This window comes from Canis aureus, chromosome 9 (assembly GCF_053574225.1).
Source record: "Canis aureus isolate CA01 chromosome 9, VMU_Caureus_v.1.0, whole genome shotgun sequence".
NCBI lineage: Eukaryota > Metazoa > Chordata > Mammalia > Carnivora > Canidae > Canis > Canis aureus.
The window spans coordinates 41829232-41854704 of NC_135619.1; the positions used below are offsets into that span (position 1 = coordinate 41829232).

Genomic DNA, 25473 nt, shown 5'->3' on the forward strand with positions numbered 1-25473 from the left:
AAATACTAGAGGCAAAGAACTGTATTTAAGTAGATGAAATAATTACTTTGGGGGCACCTGGGTAGCTCAGTTGGTTAAGCATTTCATGCTTGATTTGGGCTCAGGTCATGACCTCAGGGATGTGGGACTAAGCCCCACATTGGGCTCCATGCTGGGTGTGGAGCCTGCTTAGGATTCTCTCTCTCTGTCTCCGTCTCCCTCTTTCTCTCCCTCTCCCCTCTCCCCACTTGAGCTCTCTCTCTCTTTCTTTCTTAAAAAAAAATATAAATAAAAAGAATTACTTTGACTTACTAATTTCTCTACAATGTTTCCAAACAAGTGACTTTTCCCCAAATATTTTGAAACTCCATATTTACTGGGTAAGGGTGAGAGTGACTTAAACAAGTTCTATTTTCACACCTATTCTAAGATGCTGTTTGACTTAGTGTTCACTGGTAAATCTAGTCAAGTTAAAATTATATTTGTTAAAAAAATAAAGGTCTTATCTAATGTGGACTTTGAAATCCCTTTACTTTCTTGAGAGAGAGGTCTCTTGACTTTTTATTGTTTTTTTCTGAGTAATATTTCCTTTAAAAAAATCTCAGTGAACTTTAAATCAGCTGGCTGAAGTGTAGTAGAGGGCAGCCCAGAATAAAAGTAATGTGCATGGGGGCATTTAAAATGCTTATGGCATCCTTAAATCTTAATCACTTTAGGCTAGATTATCTAGTACTTTAGTGTTGATGATTAGTCATGCTCTCAAGCTTCTGAGTAGTGCTGAATGTTCTCTGTTTGAGTCCTTGCTTTGATGATACTGTTCTTTATTGATAGAATTGCCTTTCTACTCTTTTTTTTTAGTTTAAATTCCAACTTTTTTTTTTTAGTTTTTTTATTTTTTGCCTTTAATTTTGCCTATTGTATGAGTCTTAGCAATTAATGCTCAAATCTTGAAACACAAACATTGAAATAAAATTCTGATTTGGACAAAGTTAGATAGAGAATCATGTATTTAGTTTTACATGTTGATTAGCAGAAGGGAGTAAGTATTTAGAAGCTGAGGAAAGAAAAATGCTGCTTTCCCAATCTTATCCCTAATGACTTTCATGGTGGTCCTGCATTATTTTGCTTGATGCTATTTCCAATAAGTCAGATGTATACACACATTCTACAACTAATAGAAATCATCTTTTGATCATTTGCCATTGAAGTTAGCCGTATTTACATAGCTCTTCCTCTAGTGGATGTTTAAAAGGTGGCATGTCCACATACGGACTTGGAAAAGTGATAGAGGCCATGCTTCAACTTGCCAGTAGAGCATCATTGAGTTTCTGTCTTTCTTAAGGATTTCTTGACTCTTGAAGGAAGAGGCAGTAAAATACAGCAGGTGGGAACTGTACTGAATCATGTGAAGAAGCATCTACCAAAAGCACATGTTAAGGAGCTTAACAGTTGGATTATAAATCAAGAAATTGAATTGGAAAAGATGGACTCCATTTGCCAGACCCAAGCAAAGGAGCTTAATGACCACTTGCAGCAGCTACTGAGGTAGGAAATAAAGGTGATATTCAAATAACATGTTTTCTAATGGTACCTTTATGTGTTCAGTGCCTCAGTACAGCTAGCATTAGGATATACAATACATAGAAATTTCACAAATAAAATACATATTTCCAAATCTAAGTTTGTCTCTAGGAAGATAGAAGTCAAGAGAATTCTTTAAATTATCTAAAATGGTAATAGTTAAGGGGAGAGTCCAACAGTGTTTTCTGTTTGTTTCCTACTTTTTATGATACATTTGTGTAGCTCATTGCTTTATAGAATCCCACTATAATGCAGGCTGGTATTGTTCAGATTTTAATGTTACAAATTAATTTTTCTCTAAAGAATAATAAAAAAAGGTAGTAAAAACCTGATTAGCTTATAAAATTCATGCTAACCTTCTCTTCTTAGAACACTTTTTGCTTATTTTATATTTTAACATATGTAATGTCCTTTTAGACTCCAGGATGACCACAGAAATCTGAGCAAGTGGCTGACAAGTCAGGAAGAGAAATGGATAGAAATGGAAAAATCAGGAGAGAAAACTGAGCTTTTTTGCGAAGCTGTAGCTGGAAAGAGGTATAGCTGATCTTGTATGAATTTATTTTCTGCTAACACAGTTTCTTACATGATGTTGTGGCTGCTATAAACTTTCAATAATGTTTGGAATTTACAGGGAACAGTTTGAATCTATGGCCCAGTTGAACAGTTCTTTGAAGGAATATGGGCTCACTGAAGAAGAAGAAATAATAATGGAATCAACACACTTGATTGATAGATATCAGACATTTTTGAGACAATTATGTGAAATTGATGAAGAGGATAAGTTACCTCCTACAGAGGACCAGAGCTTTAATGATCTTGCACATGATGTCATTCATTGGATAGCAGGGATTAAAGAGTCCCTTATGGTTTTGAATTCATCTGAAGGCAAAATGCCACTTGAGGAAAGAATCCAAAAAATAAAGGTATAACTGTGGAAACTAAATTTCAGAGGTCAAAGTGAACAGAGTGAGCTCTAATTTTTAAAAGATTTAGAGGAAAAACTGCAAAGATTTGTTTCTTAATGGAAAGCAGCAGGATCATTGTGGAATGGTTGAAGCATTCAGGTGACTGAGCTTACAAGATAGAAGGGCTGTGATGTATCTAAAATTATTTTAAAGCAGACAGAAGAGAGAAGGCATATCCTCTTTGTAAGGGCAGTGCCTATGGGGCTATGGTGGTGGGAGTTTGCTAGGATATAAAAAGAATATATGTCAGTACAGAGAGGCATCAGCATTATCAAGGCCAGAGCTGGAGAGGAACTCTTCTTCAAAGTGAATATGTATGGTTCATAAAGGTTATTAGATATCGAGTGTGCCATGTGGTTCATAAAGGTTATTAGGTGCTGAGGGAATTGCAGAGGGCAGGGGAAACCTCAAGCTCCTTCCAGCCCACTTTTTATCTAAGGAGAGATTCAATAGACATGGCTAGTTAAAAATACAGGGGACAAAAAAAAAATACAGGGGACAGAAGCATATGTGCTCAAAAGGAACCCAGAAGGATTGAAATTACATTAATCAAAACATTATTGCAGGAGGAAATGGTGATGAACAGTGAGCTATAAGGGTTGATGAGGCTAACTGAAGTGATTGGGATTATATGTGAAAGGTTTTCCAGGGGAAGTGAATCTGGAGTAAGTAGCATTTCCAATAAGGGAGGAACTTGATTGTTTAGAGCAAAGGAGGGAAGGAGAACAGGGAATGGAAATTAATTATGTAGTGGTGGAGGGATAAGAGTTGACATGGGGCACTGCATTTTCCTGTGGAAAGCTGTAAGTCTCATCTTGAGTATATAAAAATGTTGTGTTTGGGTTGTTACCCTGACCCTCTATCTATAAATAATGGAATGGATAGGAAGAGGGTTTGGGTCTTTTGGACATATATCTTATTTGAAGGCAGTTGAAAATCAAGAGGAGAGCAGAAATGCAAGGACATCAACCTGAAAAATATTTATTGAGAATTAATTCCATAAATGTGAAGGAAATATTGTCTTTTGGGCATATTAAAAGATAATTTTGAAATTTCTGCAATCAGAATCTAAATAAAAAGATATCATATGTACTTTCCCTATATTACGCAAATGAGGTTCTACGATCTTTTTTATTTAACTCAGGAAATCATTTTACTAAAGCCTGAAGGGGACGCTAAAATACAGACCATCATGAGTCAGGCTGAGAGCAGCAAGGCTCCGTTGGCTCCAAAGACCCTTACTGATATCAAGAACCAATGGGACAACACACTCCATTTAGCCAACACATATCTAAGGTAAAGGGCAATGCCTTTACTTTCATGACTTTTCATTGCACAGTGAAGCCATAACAAGTATGTTTTGTCTGCCTCCTGGATTTGTATATAATATCTATTGGAGAGAAAAAGTCGGTAATGTCAGGGGCATCCACAATGTCAGAGGCAGAAATGAAGATGAATAGTTCTCTGGATCAGATAGGAAGTACAGTCATAGCTCTATGGCAGTGTTTACTTTGGCTGGTTCATCAAACATGGAATTCTTGGTAACAAATTAACATTGTCTATGATTCCACTTTCAACACTCTGCTTCTTACCAAAAACCCCTTCCCCCAGACAATTTCAGTGTCTGCATGGTATTACTGTAGAATAATTATGCTTTTAAAAATATATTCTAAGAGATCCTTAAATGTGTAAACCTTGTAAATGTTGTCTGAATTCAGTGGACATAATTCTGGTGAAAATTCTTAATTCATATGACATCTCAAATGATACATTTACTGTTTATTTATTTATTTTAAAAGATTTTATTATTTATTTATTCATGAGAGAGAGAGAGAGAGGCAGAGACACAGGCAGAGGGAGAAGCAGGCTCCATACAGGGAGCCTGATGTGGGACTTGATCCTGGGTCTCCAGGATCAGGCCCTGGGCTGAAGGCGGTGCTAAACCGCTGAGCCACCGGGGCTGCCCCATTTACTGTTTAATGGAAATGGGAATTTTATATTTTTTCTAGGAAGACAAACAGATCAAAACTAAATTTAAGTTATAGAAAGTACAAACCAATATACTGAATGATTATTTATTTTCCTTACATGAGAAAGAAAAATATAAGATTATATAATTCCATTTAGGTATAATAAGTATAATGGTTTGGAATCTGAATTAGTAAGTGTTTGTTCTTGGGTCGAATTATGGAACAAAAGTTTTTTTTAGTAATACTGCAAATAACGTCTGTCTTGATTTCTGGGCTTAACTTAATGCTACCTAGAATTCCATAATGCCAAAAAGTCTTTGGGAATCATTTATGTTAGTGTTATTTTATTTTTAAATTTTTATTTATTTATTCATGAGAGACACAACAGAAAGAGGCAGAGACATAGCCAGAGGGAGAAGCAGGCTCCATGCAGGAAGCCTGATGTGGGATTCTATCCCGAGATTCCAGGATCATGCCCTGAGCCATAGGCAGATGCTCAACCGCTGAGCCACTCAGGCGTCCCATTATTGTTATTTAATGTTTTTTATTATAATGTATGTTGTCCTATAGTATGTGAAACGCATTCCAACTTGCTAAGAGTCGTCATTTCTAAAATGTTTGTTCAACGTAGCCATCAAGAAAAGCTTCGACTAGAAGGAGAGAAATATTTGCAAAGCAAAGAGGACCTGAGGTTAATGCTCACAGAACTAAAAAAGCAACAGGAAGCGGGCTTTGCTCTGCAACATGGTTTGCAGGAGAAGAAAGCCCAGTTAAAAATTTATAAGAAATTCCTCCAGAAAGCACAAGATTTGACATCGTTGCTAAAAGAGTTAAAGTCTCAAGGAAGTTACTTATTAGAGTGCACTAAAAATCCCAACTTCAGTGAAAAGCCTTGGCTGGAAATAAAGCATCTCCACGAAAGTCTCCTCCAACAGCTACAGGTGACATGGTCAAATTGAAATTTTAAATGACTGTCATAATTATGCATGATTTTGTCATATTTGTATACGGAATGATTTTTTGTTCTCTTGGAAAACCAAGAACTTTTAACATTTGATTTATCATTTTTAGATATAAATATTAAATCCTCAAGGATGGAGGAATCAATCCATCAGTTTTGTGCTAGAGGAATCCATCGCATATTGTTTGATGATGACATTTTTTCTCATCCAAGTTCTCCTTTTCAGTAGTCAAAGGGTTAAGATTTTTAAAAAGATTTATTTATTTATTTGAGAGAGAGAGAGAGTACATGTGTGCATGGGATCAGAGGTGGGCCAGGGGGATAGAATATCAAGCAGACTTCTTGCTGAGATGGGAGCCAATGCAGAGGTCAATCTCATGATGGAAGCCAAAACCAAGAGTTGGATCTTTAACCAACTGTGCCACCCAGATGTTTTTAAGTATCTGTCTGAAAGTGATGCTGTCAAAGTGATCCATACATCCATGTATCCATCATCTATCCTTTGGAATAATTTACAGCTGATCCTTAAACAATGTGGGGGCTAGGAGTGTTGAGCCCCCCTACAACTGAAAATTTGCGTATCACTTTTGACTTTCTGAAAACTTAACTGCTGATAGCCTTCTGGTGACCGGAAGCCTTACAGATAACATAAACAGTCGATTAACACATATTTTGCATGTTATATGCATTACAAATTGTATTCTTACAATAAAGTAAGCTTTATTGTAAAGGAAAGAAAATGTTACTAAAAAGATCATAAGAGGAAATACATTTACAGTACTGTACTACAAAAGACCTGTGCATAAGTGGATTCATACAGTTCAAGGCCATGCTGTTCAGGGTCAGCTGTACATTCATTATTTGGTATAAACCTCATCAGTTTCCCTCTCTTGAGTGGTCTACAGTGAAAGAGTTAAGAGATCAATGTCAGCTTGCCATGAGGGAGTATATTCTCATGAGAATTGTCTATAATTCTTTGCATACTGGAAGTTAGATTAAATGTAAGGATTATGTGGATAAGAAATCCTGCTAATACAGATTCTAGGACATGTGCAGAGGTAAAGAGATACTCACTTGACTGTAAGTTGTTGAGTTTAATAATTATTACTTTCCTGATCAGATATGGCTACCCTATTTTCTTATTTCAGGAATAGAACTTGAAGATGGGTTTGCTCTTGAGTTAGGATTACTTTTTCCTACACACAATGTTTGAATTTAATTCTTAGGAAAGGAATGTGAGGTTAGGCTGATCTCATATAGTCTCATTTCCAACTGTGGATATTTGGTTTTACTAAGAAGGATAATTAAGGGAGCCACTTTATTATGGGTATTTGTGATTTGATGATATAATTTGAAGCATTTATGTTTTGTAAACCTCTTAAGAAATAAATTGTCTTCAGGAATGAAATGAAGGCAGAAAATCATGGGATAAACATGTGATTTCAATAAGCCATTTTTTGGGGGGAGGAGTTGATTTTTCATTGAAATACCTTAACTACTAAAAACTTTACTTAAGAACTCTGGACAACTTATGGCCCTATTCCTGTTTCTAGATGAAAACTCATAAAACAAGTGTTTGTGAACAATTTATTTTCTGAGTGAGAAAATTCAGAGGCATAATTGGTGAATTGTCAATGGTTTTATTTTTAGGATTCAGTGCAAAAATTGGAAGGTCACGTTCAAGAGCACCACTCATACCAGGTTTGCGTCACAGATCTGAATACTGCATTGGACGATATCTCCAAGGAATTTGCCAGTTTTTCTGATAAGCCTGTGGATCAAATAGCAGTTGAGGAAAAAGTGCAGAAACTGCAGGTATTAAATAGTGTCTGGACATGATGGACATCAAAACAAAATCAATATTATTTACAGTGAACAAATCTGCATCTTTAGTCAGAAATCCAGTTATTCTTCAGAAGAGTAAGATAATTAAGGTTCTGACTAGTTGTAGAGAATGGTAATGTTATTCTTTAGTGACCAAGTCCATTTATAATTTGAATTGAACATTTTTCTGCACTGCAGACCATCAGAGACAGCTCTACCCATGACCAGTCTATACCTCCTGGAGATCTTTGTTTCAAAGACAGCACAGTGATTCCAGGAGGTACTACTGGGAAGTCAAAAAATATATCTGATGCCACAAGACCAAGGGGGGAAATCCTTCAGTTTTGCATTCTTTATCAAGGGTGGATGGGAGTTGTATAATTTTTACCTCATTTTTATATGCATGGTCTAAATTAGAGCTCTCTCCAGGTTAGAGCTTCCAAAATCTTCTTCCTCACTCCAACAGCACCTAGCCTCTTAAAATGAGGATCACAGCCTTTTACCCACATCCTTAAAACACCTTCCTTAAAAAAAAACAAAAAAACAAAAACAAAACAAAACAAAAAAAAAAACAAACCTTCCTTAGATTCTCACTCTTTGCTTAGCCAACATAAGCAAGCCTGAGAGCTGTCTTCTAGAAGAAAACAAAGTAAAGCATTTTTTCAGCTACTTCTTTGATAGCTCCTTAACTGGAGATTCCGTGGGGTGAGTCTCAGAGCAGCATTGCTGGCATAAGTGTGGGAATTCTTCATCTCTTTCTCTTTTTTTTCTTCCAGTTTTTAAACTTATTTAAGTAATCTTTACACCCTACATGGAGCTCAAACTCACAACCCTGTGATCAAAAGTCTTATACTCTTCCACAGAGCCAGCCAAGTGCTCCCTCATCTCTTTCTTTTTGGGACCTGGGAATCAAGCAAACCTTCTCCTCCTTGGCCTGAGATTGTGACAGCGCTACCTCCCTTTTTAACAGTGATCATTTGACAGATGTTAAGGGCTCATCATGTCCAAGGCACTGTTTGGGTGCATGGATAACTGTTTGGGTGTTAGACATGAGCCCAGCTCAGGCTTCTCCTAAAAAATTAACATAGAACCTCTATTATAGGTAGAAGGAATCTCAGAGGCCATTAAGTTCAGGCGCCTCATTTTATATCTGGTAAGCCAGGTTCTAGAGACATGAAGGACTTACAAGGTCACCTTGGTGACATAACAGAGTAGGGGCTACAGCTCAGGTCTTCTGATTCCGCTGGACATCTCTATTTGGATGCTGTACACTTATCTGTAGTTTAGTATGTCCATAAAACAACTCATCAACTTCCCTTTCTCCATCTCTCACCTCCTTAACCAATAGGCCTGCTTTTTCTTCTGTGTCCTCTGACTCTGTGAATATCTCTACCATCTCTCCAGGCTTCACTCAGAAACCTGGCTATCCGTCCTTTCCCAGACTCCTCAATCTAGTCAGAGACTAAGTGCTGTCTCTTTCATCTCTAGAATATCTATAAAATGTATTCCTCCTCTAAGACCCCTGTTATTGCCTCTTTAGATCAGGCTCTCACCTCACATACCCCTGCATTAATTTCCAAATGGGCTCTCTGCCTGAACCTGCCACCCTCTCCATGGCAGTGCCCCCATGGCTGCACCCCGACCATTCTAAAATGCGATCTGGAACTAACTCCCTTCTTCCAGCTTAATATATTTCAATGACCTGTGCATATTTGTTAGCATAGATCTCTTCACATTCTATTACAATTGTCTGTTTATTTCTGTGTCTCTCTCACTCTTAGAGTTATCTGTTTACTTCTATGAGGAACCTGACACAACTATATTTTATTCATCTATGTATCTTCAAAACCTATCATAATAAGGGTGCATGGCTAGCTCAGTTGGTGGAGCATATGATTCTTGATCTTGGGGTTGTGAGTTTGAGCCCCACATTGGGTGTAGAGATTACTTGAAAAATTTTAAAGATGAAAAAAACCTGTCATAATATTTGCTGCTAGTTGAATGAATGAATGAATGAATGGATGAATACTGTATAGTCTATTAGGATAGTGACTAACAAATACTGTATAGTTCACCTAGTAACTTTAAGGCTTATTCTATTTCAACAGTAACGTCAGTAACCACTGAACACATTAGTTCCTTAATTTCCTTTTAAGTCTTGAGTTCTCAAATCAGCCTGATCTGTTCATGCATTGAGTAAATATTGATTGAGTTCCTGCTAAATTTAAGATATTGCATTAGCTAGATTTATTTAAGCTTTGCTCTGAATGGTAAATATTAATACTAGATTCATGCGGGTATATTCTAAATGATTTTTTAAAATTCTTTTCAAGCTGTATCTTGAACAAAATATATGCTTAGCAAATATATGTTGACTGCCTCCTATGTTCTAGGAACTGCGTTGTGAGAATTTTCTCTGTTACTTCTTATAAACTTCTAGTATCTTATACAATCTGTGAGGGATTTTGATCTGGGATGCCACATTGGTTTAAATTTTGCCCAGAGTTTCTTCTTTGTGATATGAATTGGTGAATTTTTTATACTTTCCACTAGTGGAGGAGAATCCTCTGGGATTTACAAAAGCCTATTAACTCTTGTGACCATTGAATGGAGGTACTTTTTGTGACAATCTTTTCTCCACTTACAGGAACTAGAGAATAGACTCCGTTTACAAGATGGCATATTAAAGAAGATTTTAGCTTTAGCAAAATCCATCAAGCAAAATACATCTTCAGGAGGACAGAAGATTATTAAAGATGATATAAAGTCACTTAAGTGTAAACAAAAGGATTTGGAAAACCGGCTTGAATGTGCTAAGCAGGAGTCAGAAAATTATCTCAATAGCATTCTCAAATCAGAACGCTCAACAGAACAGAAAGAAAAGTTTCCTCTGCCAGGCAGAGAGAAGGAGGTCACTTCTGATGTGCAGGAGCCCACTCAGGACTCAGCTGTGCCTGAAAAGTTTGAAGAAGACCGAGAAATAAACAAGGTAAGTGCTTGTGATTACATCTCTAAGGCATCGTGGCTGAGAATGAAGAGGTGTTGGGCTCTGAAGAGAGGGTGGTGAATCAAGCCTTCTGATTTCATAATTAAACCCTCAATGCGCTGGCTATTTATGATGCCCACTTGTAAAAAGAGCCCTTAGAAAACTGTCCAAGATTTCAGTGGTGAAATATTACTGTTTAATCTGTTAAAATGTCAGTCATCAATTTAGGTTGATTATTCTCTCTGATATGTAATCAGGTACAGTTTCCTGGGTCAAGAGCACAAAGGCAAATTAGAAAAGGCAAAAGAAAAGAAAGTGTGTTCTACCCATTTTCTGAGAAAAAAATTCCCAAGAACCCTACTTTTTTTTCTTTTGGTTGATTTTATAATGAAATCAGAGAGTGTTTGAAAGGATAGGTTCCTTTCGTTTTCTTCTCCTGTTAACCCTATCCTGCAAATGCATTTATAAATGTTGTCAGATCATTTGGTGTGAGAACATCAACATTCAGGTTCCTCATTTTCCCCTGGGGAGAAGAAAAAAGAATGCTGTTTTGTTTCATGCTGACCAACCAAATGGGTACATTTTCCTATGGCTCTTAAAGTTCTTTCTCACTGGTTAAAGATTGAATGGAAGAGGTGCAAAGAACCATCCAGTCACCCATATTTGAAAGCGTCTTCCTGTTAGGCAGCCTCTCAGAGTCCAGGGTCCAGTGTGAGAGTAGCAAGGGATAGACCATTTAGGTGTGAGTTCTCATCTCAGCTTTTTATGGAGTACGGGATCGATAGTGATGAAAAGAATGTACACTTCTGTTGTTTTAAAACAGAAATGCACGGGGATGTTTGGGTGGCTCAGTCAGTTAAGTGTCTAACTTTGGCTCAGGTCATGATCTCAGGGTCCTGAGATTGAGCCCCATGTTGAGCTTCCTGCTCAGCAGGAAGTGTACTTCTCCCTTTCCCTCTTCCCTCCTCCTGCTTGTGCTTTCTTTCTCTCTCTCTCTCAAATAGATAAATAAATAAAATCTTTTAAAAAACCCAAAATAAAACAGAAATGTATGGAAGATTATAGGAAACAGCATTCTCTAGGGTTGGTAAAATAAAACCAGGTTAAATGCCAAAGGAGCACCTGTCTGGCCATGAGAAAAGACTTATAAATCCCACAAGCAGTGTTAGATATTGCTAATGAAAATGTCTTAAAGAATGAAGGGCCCATGCATGTAACTCTTGAATTATGTGAATAAAAGAAACTTTTTTAACAGTATTAAATAGCAGTAGATAAGTAAAAAAGAAAAAATATCTGAGTGCTTTCTATCCTAATACATAATGTTGCTAAAGGGAATTGCTAAATAACTTTTAAAATTAGCTTCTCAGACCCATTTTGGCTGTGAGCTCCCAAAATTTAATAGAGCATATTGAAAATTAAGTAAAGATCATAATCCAATAAGAGTTTTTATAATTTATTAAGCTTTTACTTAGTCTTGAATGATGAATTCTTTATAATTTATGGTACTTCATTAAAATATTTTTAGGTAAAACAAATATATTGTAATATACATTTTTATTTAATTTGTGATGTCTTGTGTAATGGTCAGAAGATTCCTGTGTTTGTGAAGGAGGAGATAAGCTACTTTTAAATCTAAAAAAATGATAGGGGTACTTAAGTCTTCAAATAAATGTCACTGGTTTGAGATAGAGGAAGGTGGTTCTAATTTTCTAGCAATATTTTATTATGACTTTTTACTCTTTTGTGTTATGAAACTTTTTTTCCCCCAGCATTTGTACTTTTATTTTCCTTGCCCTAAAAACTGGCTGTATTAACTTTATTTTATATAACATTAGACTGTGTAGACCACGAACAATTTTAATGTTGAACAGCTACTAAAAGTGTTCAAAACATGTGTAAGACACAAGTGTAGAAGCTTAAACAGGAGTCTCTAAATAACATAAAAGCATAGTGTACTGAACTCTAAGTCTGATTAATCAAAAACTATTGTGATAGTGAAAATAAGCACTTAATTCATTAAAAATGTTTATTGATGCCTCTTTTGTATTAATCATTCTGCTAGAATAGGGGCATACAGTTATCACAATTTAAAATTTAACACTAATTAGGTATTTAATTAATGCTAATTTCACATGCCTTTTTGGAATCTGGAGGAGCTTTTATCAGATTATTTAAAATCGCCTCCAGAAGAATTTTTAGGAAATTTTTCTTTTTTTTTCTTTTTAAGATTTTATTTATTTATTCATGAGAGACACACAGAGAGAGGCAAAGACAGAGGCAGAGGGGGAAGCAGACTCCATGCAGGAAGCCTGATATGGGACTCGATCCTGGGACTCCAGGATCACGCCCTGGGCTGAAGGCAGGCGCCAAACCGCTGAGCCACTCAGGGATCCCCAGACATTTTTATTTTCTTCTACTTTTTACTTTAGTAAGTTTTATTTGATCTTAGAGTTTTGTTGAAAGTATGATTGCATTTTTCAAAAATTGCCATTATAGCATGTATGTATTTGAATCCCTTACCAAGAATTTCATTTTAGATGAAATTTAGGGGATAACTTATATATGGACCTTCAGCTGACTTTTTCTTTAATAACAAAATATTAAGGCAAACCTGGAGGCAAAAGAAATTACAACATGCAGACTGAAGGGTTATGATGCTTGTGATCCAGTATCATAGTATTTTTGTAGAAGTGAATTTCTTTCTTAAAATTTTTTTAAAGATTTTATCCATCCATTCATAAGAGACACTGAAAGAGGCAGAAACATAGGCAGAGGGATAAGCATGCTTCCTGCAGGGACCCGATCTCAAGTCCCTGGGATCATACCCTGAGCCAAAGGTAGACACTCAACCACTGAGCCACCCAAGTGCCCTTAAAAGTGAATTTCTAAGAGTTTTTAAATATTAAAAGACAGAACTGCCTTCCACTTCCCCTTCCTTTTTTTTTTTTTAATTTTTTTTTATATAACATTTTTTTTTAATTTATTTATTTACGATAGTCACACAGAGAGAGAGAGAGAGAGAGGCAGAGACACAGGCAGAGAGAGAAGCAGGCTCCATGCACCGGGAGCCCGACGTGGGATTTGATCCCGGGTCTCCAGGATCGAGCCCTGAGCCAAAGGCAGGCGCCAAACCGCTGCGCCACCCAGGGATCCCCCACTTCCCCTTCCTGTATAGATGAAGTGAATAACACATTAGGATATGATAAAAATTGAAGACTGACTAATCTCTTCATATTTTAAGGTATTCAAAAGGGAAATAATAAAGAAGGAAAAAAGAAAAGTAATACATTCTTTGTTATTATTCTGAAAACTCACAAAGCAACATTACAAATCAACTGGTATTAAAGACTCTTGCCCCCTCCTTCCCAACCTACATGACATAATTGCTCCTAAAAAAAAAAAAAAACCTTTTGTCTATAATTACTTCTTTGAATTCCTTGTCATTAGGTGTAATTGTTAGTATGTCTGAGTTGTTTTTTGTTCTTTTCAAAAATTTCTGAGCATTTGTAATTTCAATGATTAAGAAGGCATCCATAGAGAAATTCTGGAAAGTAGATGGTCACAGATACAGGCAAAATATGCAGGGTGTCCAGCTCTAGGTGAGTGACCAAAACACAGTACTGGAATGAGAAGGAAAACCACTTACTGAGTAGAGAGATTTCAGTTCTGGAGTAAATGATGTCTATTTTTGGTGTTGTTTATCCTTATAACTCAGTAAAAAAAAATTCTAGTAGGACACATAGTTGGGCCGAATGCCAACTGTGTCTTCAGTGTGCACTACTTTGCTCTTTTTGGCCCATAATCAAATCTTACTTCTTACTCCAGAAGTATTTTTCATAATCCAAGATTTATTCCTTAACAGGACAAGTGACTGACATAGTGTACATAGTGTTGACATCTATGAGCAGCATGCATTTGGGAATATGTTCTGAAGTTCTGAAATCTTAAGCTGAGGGACCTTAGAAACTTTTTAAGCTAGCCCTTGTATTTCAAGTGAAGGAATTGAAATCAGAGATATTTATTGGCCAAGTTCATATTCCAGCAGCACTGGGACTAGAACCCATGTCCTCTACCCAACCTGATGCTCGTTTGCTTATCCCACCCTTTTATTGAATGTATTATGTGGGTTGTTCATTGAAGCCTTATATATGCTAATGTGCACTCTGACCTCAGTGGACCTCTTGGTGTGTTCTTGTGCCTATTTTGAACCTTCTCTACTCTCAGTAAACCCAACCAAAGCCTGTTGCTGTCATTCCTCGCAGATGTCTGCTCAACAACAGCTACATAGGCGGATCCTCAATTTCTTTCTACTCTATAACCCACAGATGATTCATCTTAACAAACAAAAACTAAATAAAATTCTTCTTTTTTTTTGTCTAATATGACTTAATCTACACATCTATTCTGTAAAAATGTATTGAGCAGACAATGAGAGTTCAATGGTGAGCAAAAATAGACATGGTCTCTGTTCTCATTGAGCTAATCTAGAGGAGGAGGCATACATTAATCAACTAATTAACTAATAAGAACCTGATTACAGGAACTTAAATGAAGGAACACATTTCCGTGGTAGTCTGCAATAAAGAAGTCTGACCTGAGCTGTAGTCAGGGAGAGCTTCTCTAAGGAAATATTTTAACTGAGCCCCGAAGGGTGGGTTGGAATTAACAGAGCTCAGGGCTGAATGTTGGGAGCATTTTTGATAGAGGAAGCAGAATTTCCTCTTGTGGTGAGAGACAGTCTGAGGAGTTAGAAAGGGTGGAGGACAGAGGAGAGGGACCGGGCGGAGGCCTGAGAAGTAGGCAAGGCTGGTTGAGTCACAAGTGCCCTACAGGTCATGTTAACATTGTAGACATTATGTTAACACAAAGAGGCAGCCGCTGAGACTGTGTTGATCTGCCTTTCAGTTTGTCTCTAGTGGTGAAGATGTATGTTTATCTTTAAATTGTTTTTCACTGCTTCATATTGGAGTGCTTTAGAGAAGAAAGGAATATATCCTCTAGTCTTGTATTATACTATCCTACTGTTGGCAGGTTACAAGTGATAGATTTAGGCTTCTCACTTTCCAGAATTACTATAGGCATGGGGCCACTGCCCCTGAATGGGAAAGGGGAGAGTGAAGCTAATGACAGGCTTACTTCTGCTGGCTGTGTTTATTTGTTTGCTAAGCCAGATACAGTGCTCCATTATGTAAAGCCCACTGTTTTAAATGTTGACCTAAAAGGTTTACTTTGTGAATTAAGACACCTTTAGATGAGAATATCATGGCCCTGCCCTTAAGGAGAGTTGATGATATTCTTTCTCTCACTTCTTATTTCTTTTTTCAAATAGGCCAAACTCTAAGGAAAGATATGTGGTTGAAGAAAAAGTAACATTTCTTTAAAAATAAACATAGTGGGCAATATAACTCGGCCAGTCTTCTGATACAATGGTCATTTATCCACTTTAAATTTATCAACTTGGGGAATCCCTGGGTGTCTCAGTGGTTTGGCGCCTGCCTTTGGCCCAGGGCGCAATCCTGGAGTTCCAGGATCGAGTCCCATGTCGGGCTCCCGGCATGGAGCCTGCTTCTCCTTCTGCCTGTGTCTCTGCCTCTCTCTCTCTCTCTCTCTCTGTCTATAATAAATAAATAAATAAATCTTTAAAAAAAATTATCAACTTTAAGAATTCCATTTATGCTCAGAGACTCAATATGTACACTTATTATACTGTTTAAAATTATACTTTTGGGGACACCTGTGTGGCTCAGTTGTTAAGTGTCTGCCTTTAGCTCTGGTCATGATCCAGGGTCCTAGGATTAAGCCCTGCACTGGGCTCCCGGCTCAGCAGAGAGTCTGCTTGTTCTTCTCCTTTTGTCCTCCCCACTTGTTCTCTCTGTCTCTCTCAAACATATAAATAAATAAAAATCTTTTAAAAATTAAAGTTATACTTTTCTATGAGTTTATTCTAATTAAATTTTAAAAGTTTTAAGAGAAATTCTAGGAATAGTGGGGAAGGAAAGAATAAGATGTTCAGGGGCTTAGAGGTCATCAGGACTCATGAGAGGCCATGTGTTGAATTGGATACTCCATAATAGACACAAGCCTTTGAAAAGTTTGTACCCCAGAAGAAAGGTAGACCAGAAAATCTCTAACCCAGAGAAAGGACTAGGACTAAAGGTGGAAAGAAAAGGTCTCTCATGAGAAATCTAAACTAAACCTATATCTCAAATAGGTTTGGAGTCCAAATCTATACTATTGTATTTTAGAGTAGCTCAAATCAAGAAATGAACATTAAATTAACCTTTGTACGGGGCACCTCAGTGGCTTGGTCAGTTAAGCATCTGCCTTTAGCTCAGGTCATGATCCTGGGGTCCTGGGATCAAGCCCCGCATCGAGCTCCCAGGTCAGCAGGGAGCCTGCTTCTTTCTCTCCCTCTGTTCCCCACTCCCTCCCCCAGCTCATGCTCTCTCCCCCACCCCTCTCTCTCTCAAATAAATAAAATCTTAAAAAAGTAGACCTCTTCTTTAAAAAATAAATTAATAAGATCAGTCCCTGTATCTGTCTATCATCTATCTATCTATCTACCTACCTGCCTGTCTCCGTGGTATACTTGGAAGAAGTAAGCACAAATCCACATGAAGGGGTCATTTTATCAATCATGCCAAAGGAATTCCCACAGTGAAATAAAAAAAAAAAAAAAAAAAAAGCCTGATATTGAGTTAGTATCAATCAATCAATCAATCAACCAATCAATCAATGAAGAACACTGGGACACCTGGATGGCTTAGTGGTTGAGTATCCGCCTTTGGCTCAGGGTGTGATCCTGGAGTCCTGGGATTGAGTCCCACATCACTCCCTGCATGGAGCCTGCTTCTCCCTCTGCCTATGTCTCTGTTTCCCTCTGTGACTCTCCAGAATAAATAAATAAAATCTTTAAAAAAAAAAAATCAATGAAGAACATAAAGTTGCAGTTCACCAGGGAAGAGGCCTCATTACTACAAATGAGAGGAATTACTACATTAAGAAAGTGAGATAATGCAGCAATCTGAAATATAATATACAATAATAAAATGATTAGTGATCTAAAAGATGGATTTGAATCATAAGGATGGATAAAATACTATGAGAAAAAAAGGTAGGATTTGAAAAAGAACCATATGGAAATTCAATAAATAAAAAATTAGTAATTGAAATTAAGATTGCTCTGGCCAGGTTAAGCAGCAAGCTTGACTCAGATTGAAAGTAATTAATTATCTAAAATATATAACTGAGAAAATTACCTATAATTCAATACAGAGCTGTAAAGAGATAGAAAATAGGAAAGAAAGTCTAAGAGACCCAGAAGATGTACTGACATGCTCTAACACAAGTCTGATAGGAGTTCTAGGAGGAGAGAGTATAGAGGATGGAGGAAAAACAAGCCTGGGAATTTTCAGAGTTGAGGGAAAGTATGAATTCTCAGTTTCACAAAGTATAGAGAGCCTTGAACAGGCTAAACAATAAATCAATAAAGCCAAAAAGAAGTATCTCAAAGGCAACCATATTAAAAACAATTATGTTGACAACATATTTCTCAGCAGAAAGCCAGAAGGCAATGTAATAGCATCTGCAAAGGGCTGGGAGAAAGTTATTAACCTTATTCAACTTTGATACCCAGTTGAACTATCATTCTGGAGTGAGGCAAAATACTTAAATTTTCTGACAAAGACTGAATTCATCTATCACAAAACTCACACAGAAGCATATTACAGAAGAACTTAAATGTGAAGAGAAAAATGTTAAAACCTTTGTAAGAAAATATAAAGAATATTTTTATGATCTCAGAGTATAGAAGACGTTCTTAAACAGGCCCTGAAAATAGAAAATAGAATCCAAAACAGGAAAAGTCTGTTAAATTTGACTGCATTAAAGCATTAAATTCTTGTTCAACAAAAGACCTCACATATAAAGTTTAAAGACGATCTACTGGAAAGATAATCATTGCAGTGAAAAAAACTGTTAAGAGATTAGTATACAGAATATGAAAATAAACACCAAAAATCACAAATCAACCCAGTAAAAAATAGGAAACAGATATGCAAAAGTAATTCATAGAAGATTAAGACTCATGGCTAATGAGCATGAGAATAGCTCAGTTTTTGTTTTTGTTTGTTTGTTTTATTTTATTGTGTTCAATTTACCAACATACAGAATAACCCCCAGTGCCCGTCACCCATTCACTCCCACCCCCCGCCCTTCTCCCCTTCTACCACCCCTAGTTCGTTTCCCAGAGTTAGCAGTCTTTACGTTCTGTCTCCCTTTCTGATATTTCCCACACATTTCTTCTCCCTTCCCTTCTATTCCCTTTCACTATTATTTATATTCCCCCAATGAATGAGAACATATAATGTTTGTCCTTCTCCGACTGACTTACTTCACTCAGCAGTTTTTTTTTTTAAGTATTATTGACATATAATATCCTTTTAGTTTCAAGTATACATTATTGTGATTTGATATTTATATACATTATTAAATGATTCCCAGGATAAGTCTAGTTATCTATCACCATACAAAGTTGTTACAATATTATTGACTATATTCATTATGCTGTATATTACATCCCTATGACGTACTTATTTTATAACTGGAAATGAGTACTTCGTAATCCCCTTTACCTATTTCACCCAACCCTCCAAGCCCTCCTCACTCTGGTAATCAACAGTATCTACAAGTCTCTTTCTGTTTTGTTTTTTAAGATTTTATCTATCCACTTGAGAGAAACAGATGGAGAGAGGGAGAGTATGTGCACACATGAGCACATCCACAAGTCGGGGAGGTGAGCAGAGAGAAAGGGAGAAGCACTGGGCAGGGAGCCCGCTATTGAGCTTGATTTAGGACCCTGTGATCATAACTCGGGACAAAGGCACTCCTGTTTTGTTTTTTGTATTTTGCTTTTTTTTTTTTTAATTAAGTAAGCACTGTGCCTTGTGTGGGGCTTGAATAATTAATGTCAAATCAAGAGTTGCATGGTCTACCAACTGAGCCAGCCAGGTACCCCTCTGTTTTGTTTTTTAGACTCCACATATAAGTGAAATCATACAGTATTTGTCTTTATCTGTGTGACTTATTTCACTTAGCATAATACCCTCAATGTCCATTCATTTTGTCACAAATGATAAGATTTCATTCTATTTTATGAGAGAGCAATATTCCATTGCATATATAGACTACATTTTCTTTATCCATATCTATTGAGGGACACTTATGGCTTCTATACCTTAGTGGTTGTAAATAATGCTGTAATGGCATAGGGATATGTATCTCTTCAAATTGGTGTTTTTGTTTTCTTCAGATAAATGCCCAGAAGTGGAATTGATGGATTGTATGGTATTTTTACTTTTAAATTTTTGAGAAACCTTCATGATGTTTTCCAGTCACTGAACCAATTTACATTCCTATCAATAGTGTATACGGGCTCCCTTTTCTCCTCGTTTTAACCAACATTTGTTATTTTTTGGCCTTTGTAATAATAGCCAATCTAACATGTGTAATATCTTGTGTTCTTTTTTAATTTTATTTTATTTAAATTCAATTAATTAACCTATAGTATATTATTGTTTCAAAGGTAGACTTCAGTGATTCATCAGTTGCATATCACACCCAGAGCTCATTAGATCACGTGCCCTCCTTAATGCCCATCACCCAGTTACCTCATTTCCCCTCCCACTTCCCCTCCATCGACCCTCAGTTTGTTTCCTGTAGTTAAGAGTCTCTAATGATTTGTCTTCCTCTCTGATTTCATCTTACTTTATTTTTCCCTCCCTTTCCTTATGTTCCTCTGTTTTGTTTCTTAAATTCCACATATGAGTGAGATCATATAATAATTGTCTTCTGTTGACTTATTTCACTTCGCATTATACTCTCTAGTTTCATCTACATCATTGCAAGTGGTAATATTGCATATTTTTGATGGCTGAGTAATATCACTGTGATTTTGATATGCATTTCTCTGATGATTATTGATGTTGAACATCTTTCATGTGCCTATTGGTCACCCGTATGTCTTCTTTGGAAAAAAATGTGTATTCAAGTCCTCGGCCCATTTTTAAAATCAGGTTATTTTATTTTTTTAAATATTTTATTTATTTATTCATGAGAGAATAAAGGATGAGGGAGAGAGAGAGGCAGAGACACAGGCAGAGGGAAAAGCAGGCTCCATGCAGGGAGCCGGACGTGGGACTTGATCTGAGTTCTCCAGGATCATGCCCTGGGCCAAAGGCAGCACTAAACCGCTGAGCCACCCAGGCTGCTCTAAAATCAAGTTATTTTAAATAAATTATGTAAGTTCTTTGTATATTTTGGCTGTTGACCTGTTATTGGGTATATGATTTGCAAATATCTTCTCCCATTCAGTAGGTTGCCTTTTTGTCTTGATAATTTCCTTTGCTGTGCAAAAGCTTTTTAGTTTGATATAGTCCCATTTGCTTATTTTAGTTTTTTTTTTAAGTTTTTATTTATTTATTCATGAGAGACAGAGAGAGAGAGAGAAAGAGAGAGAGAGGGAGAGAGAGAGAGAGGCAGAGACACAGGCAGAGGGAGAAGCAGGCTCCATACAGGGAGCCCGATATGGGACTCGATCCCGGGACTCCAGGCTTATGCTCTGGGCTGAAGGCGGTGCTAAACTGCTGAGCCACCCAGGTTGCCCCTGTTTATTTTAGTTTTTGTTGGTTTTGCCTGAAGAGACTGGTCCAAACAAATATTGCTAAGACATTTTTTTTTTTTTTTTTTTTGCTAAGACATATGTTAAAGGGCTTACTGTTCATGTTTTCTTCTAGGAGAGTAGCTCAGTCTCCTTAGCAGTCAGAGAAATACCATTAAAACAATATTGATGTTAAATTCACATCCATTATATTGGCAGAAATGAAAGTCTGTTAGCACCAAACATCAGAGAGGATTAGGGGAAATTCTTTTACCATGCTGAGGGAATAAAAACTGTAATGCAGTTTGGAGAACAAAGTAACAACTATTGATAATCAAAAGGAACAATTTTAATTCTAGGAAAATATCTCAAAGCAACTCACACAAATGTGCAAAAAGGTCTACACAAGGGTGTTTGTCAGACCAGTATCTCTAATAAGAAAAACTGGAAACAATATTATGTTCACAGTAGCCTGACAGACAAGTAAGTCATGTTCATGCAGACAGTAGAATGGTATACTATGCTAAAATGACTGTACCTGATTTATATCTGTCACCATGAATAAACCGCAAAACATACTGCTGAGTGGAAAATAACAAATTATTTGTTATATTAAAACAAATTATTATAAAATGATAATACATGATTCCAGCTGTATAAAAATTAAAATACATAAAATACTGTATGAATACTAATATATGTAGTAAATGTATAAAAATGTATGTGTCAAGGCACCTGGCTGGGTCAGTCAGAAGATGTGTGACTCTTTTTTTTTTTTTTTTTAAGATGATGTGTGACTCTTGATCTCAGGGTCGTGTGCTTGAGCCCCATGCTTAGGGTAGAGATTACTTAAATAAATAAATATATTTTTTAAAAATGTATGTGTATATTTTAGAATAGTGGTTATTTGTGAGGAAGAAGAGAAGAGGGATGAATATAGAGTTTTAAATTATATTTGTTATATGGAAAATTATATTACTTTTATCTGTACCATGGTTAATGACTATAAGTTATATTTTGTTTTTCTGTGCTTGAAATGTCATGTTTAAAATAAAATCATTCAAATGAGACTGCAGAATCAAAATAAAATATAGTCAGAGGTGATGAGCAAAGGATGACTGATTACAAAAGAATCTTTCCAGGAGCCAATCAGGACCTTGAGTCTGTGTTGCAACCTTTCTGGCATGAGCAAGGGAATGTTACCTTTTAAATTTGAAATGTTCGTTTGAGGGATTCTGTTGGATTTTCTGCCAAGGTAGAAACATGGCTTTTGGAATTGGTAAACAGGTGGTGTTTTACGAGTGATTTCAGGTTTTTCAGAATGCTCTCTCTGACCACGAAAGGCAGATTACAAGTGGCAAAATGTTGGTAGTTCTCAAGTCACTGGTTTATGACATAAGATAGACCAAGGGCTCTGAATCCTTAGTAGATGATTAATAGTAAGTAAAGTCTTCTTAAGGTCCAATACCTCAAGCTTCACCTCAGGCACTCTTGTTCTGCAGGTGAATTTGTGGGAGGACTCTAAGTAACAATAAGCACCAAGTGGGAGACAGGCATCTACCTCATGATTATGGCTTATGGCAAGGAGCACCCATAGTCCAGTGGAGCCTGTGGTGTAGCAGCTCTCTGTTCCTCTCATAGCTTTCCTGGATCTTTCCTCCTAAGATGCTGTCTTCCCTGTAGATTTTTAACTATAGTTTACATGTTAAATTGTTAGGAACGGAGGAAATTCACAAAATCATTTTCATCATTTGTAGCCTTTTAAAAGAAGTGACTTGTGCTACGTGCTATGTCAAAACCAGTAATGCTGGTCAGCTGAGTTTTAACAGTTTTGGTAAAGCTCCAGACACATACAACTCTGTACATCTGTCTTATTTAAATAATCTTTTAACTCTAGAATAGTTTTACATTGATGGAAAAAGTTGCAAAGATAATACAGAGAGTTTTCATATATCTCTTACCCAGTTTCCCTTATCATTGACATTCTATGTTGCTATCTAGGTGGTATTTTTTATGACAACAATTTTTACCTTGTTGGGAAATGTGGACACATCTTATTCATAGACTTGATATAGACCTTACTGATATGCCAAAATCAAATGGTATTTCATTTATAAAGTAACTGGAAGATAAAAACTACTACCTTACCAAAATAATGGAAATCTTTTAAAATTATGGACATGGGATCCCTGGGTGGCGCAGCGGTTTAGCGCCTGCCTTTGGCCCAGGGCACGATCCTGGAGACCCGGGATCGAATCCCACGTCGGGCTCCCGGTGCATGGAGCCTGCTTCTCCCTCTGCCTGTGTCTCTGCCTCTCTCGCTCTCTCTGTGTGACTATCATAAATAAATAAAAATTAAAAAAAAAGAAAAATTGTTAAAAAAAAATAAAAAAAAATAAAATTATGGACATGGCACCTGGGACATTTACATACTCAACAAATATTTGTTAAAAGGACAAATGAGGGACACTTGGGTGGCTCGTGGTTGAGCATCTGCCTTCAGCTCAGGGCATGATCCTGGAGTCCCGGGATCAAGTCCCATATTGGGCTCCCTGCATGGAGCCTGCTTCTCTTGTCTCTGCCTCTCTCTCTGCATCTCTCAAGAATAAACAAATAAAATCTTAAAAAAATAAAAATGAATGAATGAATGAATGAAGCAGGTGTTCTGTGTGCCCTATGAGAAACTCAAGTTCTTGCAGGTTTCAGAAAAGATCACATTCCTATACAGATAACCTGCCTTACCCAGCTTGGAATTCTTACTACTAATTGGTTTAAGGAATAATTCATTCTTAATACCATGAAATCTTGGTGTTCCTGCCATCTCTCCACTTACTATTTTAAACTATCAGTAGGTAATGTTGAATGCTGGTTCTTTGCCCTGCCCTCTGCATCACAGTGAATACTAAGCATAAACTTTGGAACTTTTGTTTTTCCATATCCGTTTTCTTTCCTTACGACTAGACTGCGCCTCATGATATAATTATAGATCCTATACTATCTTGACAAAAAAGGCTTTTTTTCATATGATATCGACAACAGCATTAAGTAGTGTATGGAAATTTTTGATGGTGCCCAAAGATACTTTTGGAAAGTCTTTAATCTGAGTAAATAGAAGGAACTAGAATGTTTTCACCAAGAAAAAGAAATATTATTTATTTGTAAGGTAAGGTAGATTATTCAGCAATTAATCTTTTTATGTTTTCAGAATTCAGCTGTGGAAGTGGTTTTGTCAAAACAACTTTCTCTCAATGTTCAAGAAAGCATGAAAAACACTGAAGATGAGCATAAAGTCAATGAGCTGCAAAATCAACCTTTAGAATTAGATGTTATGTTAAGAAATGAACAATTAAAAGAGATAGAGGTATGGAAACAAGAAAAACATTGACAACATGATTGCATCATTTATCCAGTGCAATACAATATATTTTAATTACCAGTAACTTGCTTGCACAGAATGAAAAGTCTTATTTAACCTTTGCCTGATGATCAATTTGGTAACTATATAATTATGTACTAATCAGTAAGTTGTATAAATCTTTCCATTTAAAAAGTGGAAGAGTTTAATGAACATTAGTCTTTTTCATGAAGTTACTAAAAACTTACTTATTTAGTAACAAAATTTGGAAATTCTGACTTATCGTTCCTCTTCTTAGATGTATTCTTCATATTCTGACAAGTTTACTTTTTCTAATTATCGACATTATGGGATACTCCTTTGTTTTTACAGCTGTGCTTACATAACTATGTTTATATATTTATGTACTTAATAGCTATATAATCTAAAAGTCCGATACATGGCCATGTTTTTTAAAAAATTACCCCTACAATTTTAACTGAGTTTGCATGGCTGTAAACATGTATTTAAAATAGGAAAGAGGGGTGATGTATGTAAATAATAAAAATATTATATATATATCTTATTTGTATATATTTATATATATAAATAACGGATGGATTTAAATGGAGTGTATATAAATCTAGAACAACTTGAAAAAAATAAATCTTCCTTTAGACATGCAGAACCTTTTAACATAATAGGGAAATCTAATTGCTATTAAATGCTAGACTAATTGTGAGTTTCAATCTAGATTTTAACATGATTCTAGTGAAAAAAAGCTTTTAAATGTCAGCACCTTAGTTTCTCTGTGTGCAAATGAAATATTTAAAACCTATTCTTGGGATATAATGTGTTACTGGAAAGAAAGAAATTAATGAGTAAATGAGGGACTATGTATTTATTGATTTCCTTGACTTGTTTTTAGGAATTATATGCCCTATTGGAAGCAAAGAAAATAGCCACTGAACCACTAGAACAAACTGAATGTCTCAATAAAGCAGAAGCAAGTGCCTTGGTTCTTCACAGTACAAGATATTCAGTGCACCACCACTTGGACAGTCTGCTTCAGGCACTTATTACTTTGAAGAAAAAGAAAGAAAGCCAATATGAACTCCTTAACAATTTTCAGGAGCACCTTGCTGCAGTTGAATCCTCAGTGAAAGCCTTGCTGACAGAAAAGGAAAGTCTAAAAGTGTAAGTATGAGAATTT

At 36.3% G+C, this 25473-nt stretch overlaps 1 protein-coding gene across 5 annotated transcripts in view; it reads left to right on the forward strand.

The window, feature by feature from the left end:
- The window catches only part of SYNE2 (spectrin repeat containing nuclear envelope protein 2), a 320213-nt gene that overhangs the window by 149765 nt on the left and 144975 nt on the right, over nucleotides 1-25473 (forward strand). For all 5 annotated transcript variants that reach the window (XM_077909580.1, XM_077909581.1, XM_077909582.1 and 2 more), the window contains 9 exons: nucleotides 1322-1524; nucleotides 1978-2097; nucleotides 2195-2486; nucleotides 3673-3824; nucleotides 5130-5439; nucleotides 7110-7274; nucleotides 9931-10272; nucleotides 24132-24287; nucleotides 25189-25457. In XM_077909580.1, the coding sequence (XP_077765706.1) occupies nucleotides 1322-1524; nucleotides 1978-2097; nucleotides 2195-2486; nucleotides 3673-3824; nucleotides 5130-5439; nucleotides 7110-7274; nucleotides 9931-10272; nucleotides 24132-24287; nucleotides 25189-25457 (2009 nt within the window). The remainder of the gene's footprint in view (nucleotides 1-1321; nucleotides 1525-1977; nucleotides 2098-2194; nucleotides 2487-3672; nucleotides 3825-5129; nucleotides 5440-7109; nucleotides 7275-9930; nucleotides 10273-24131; nucleotides 24288-25188; nucleotides 25458-25473) is intronic.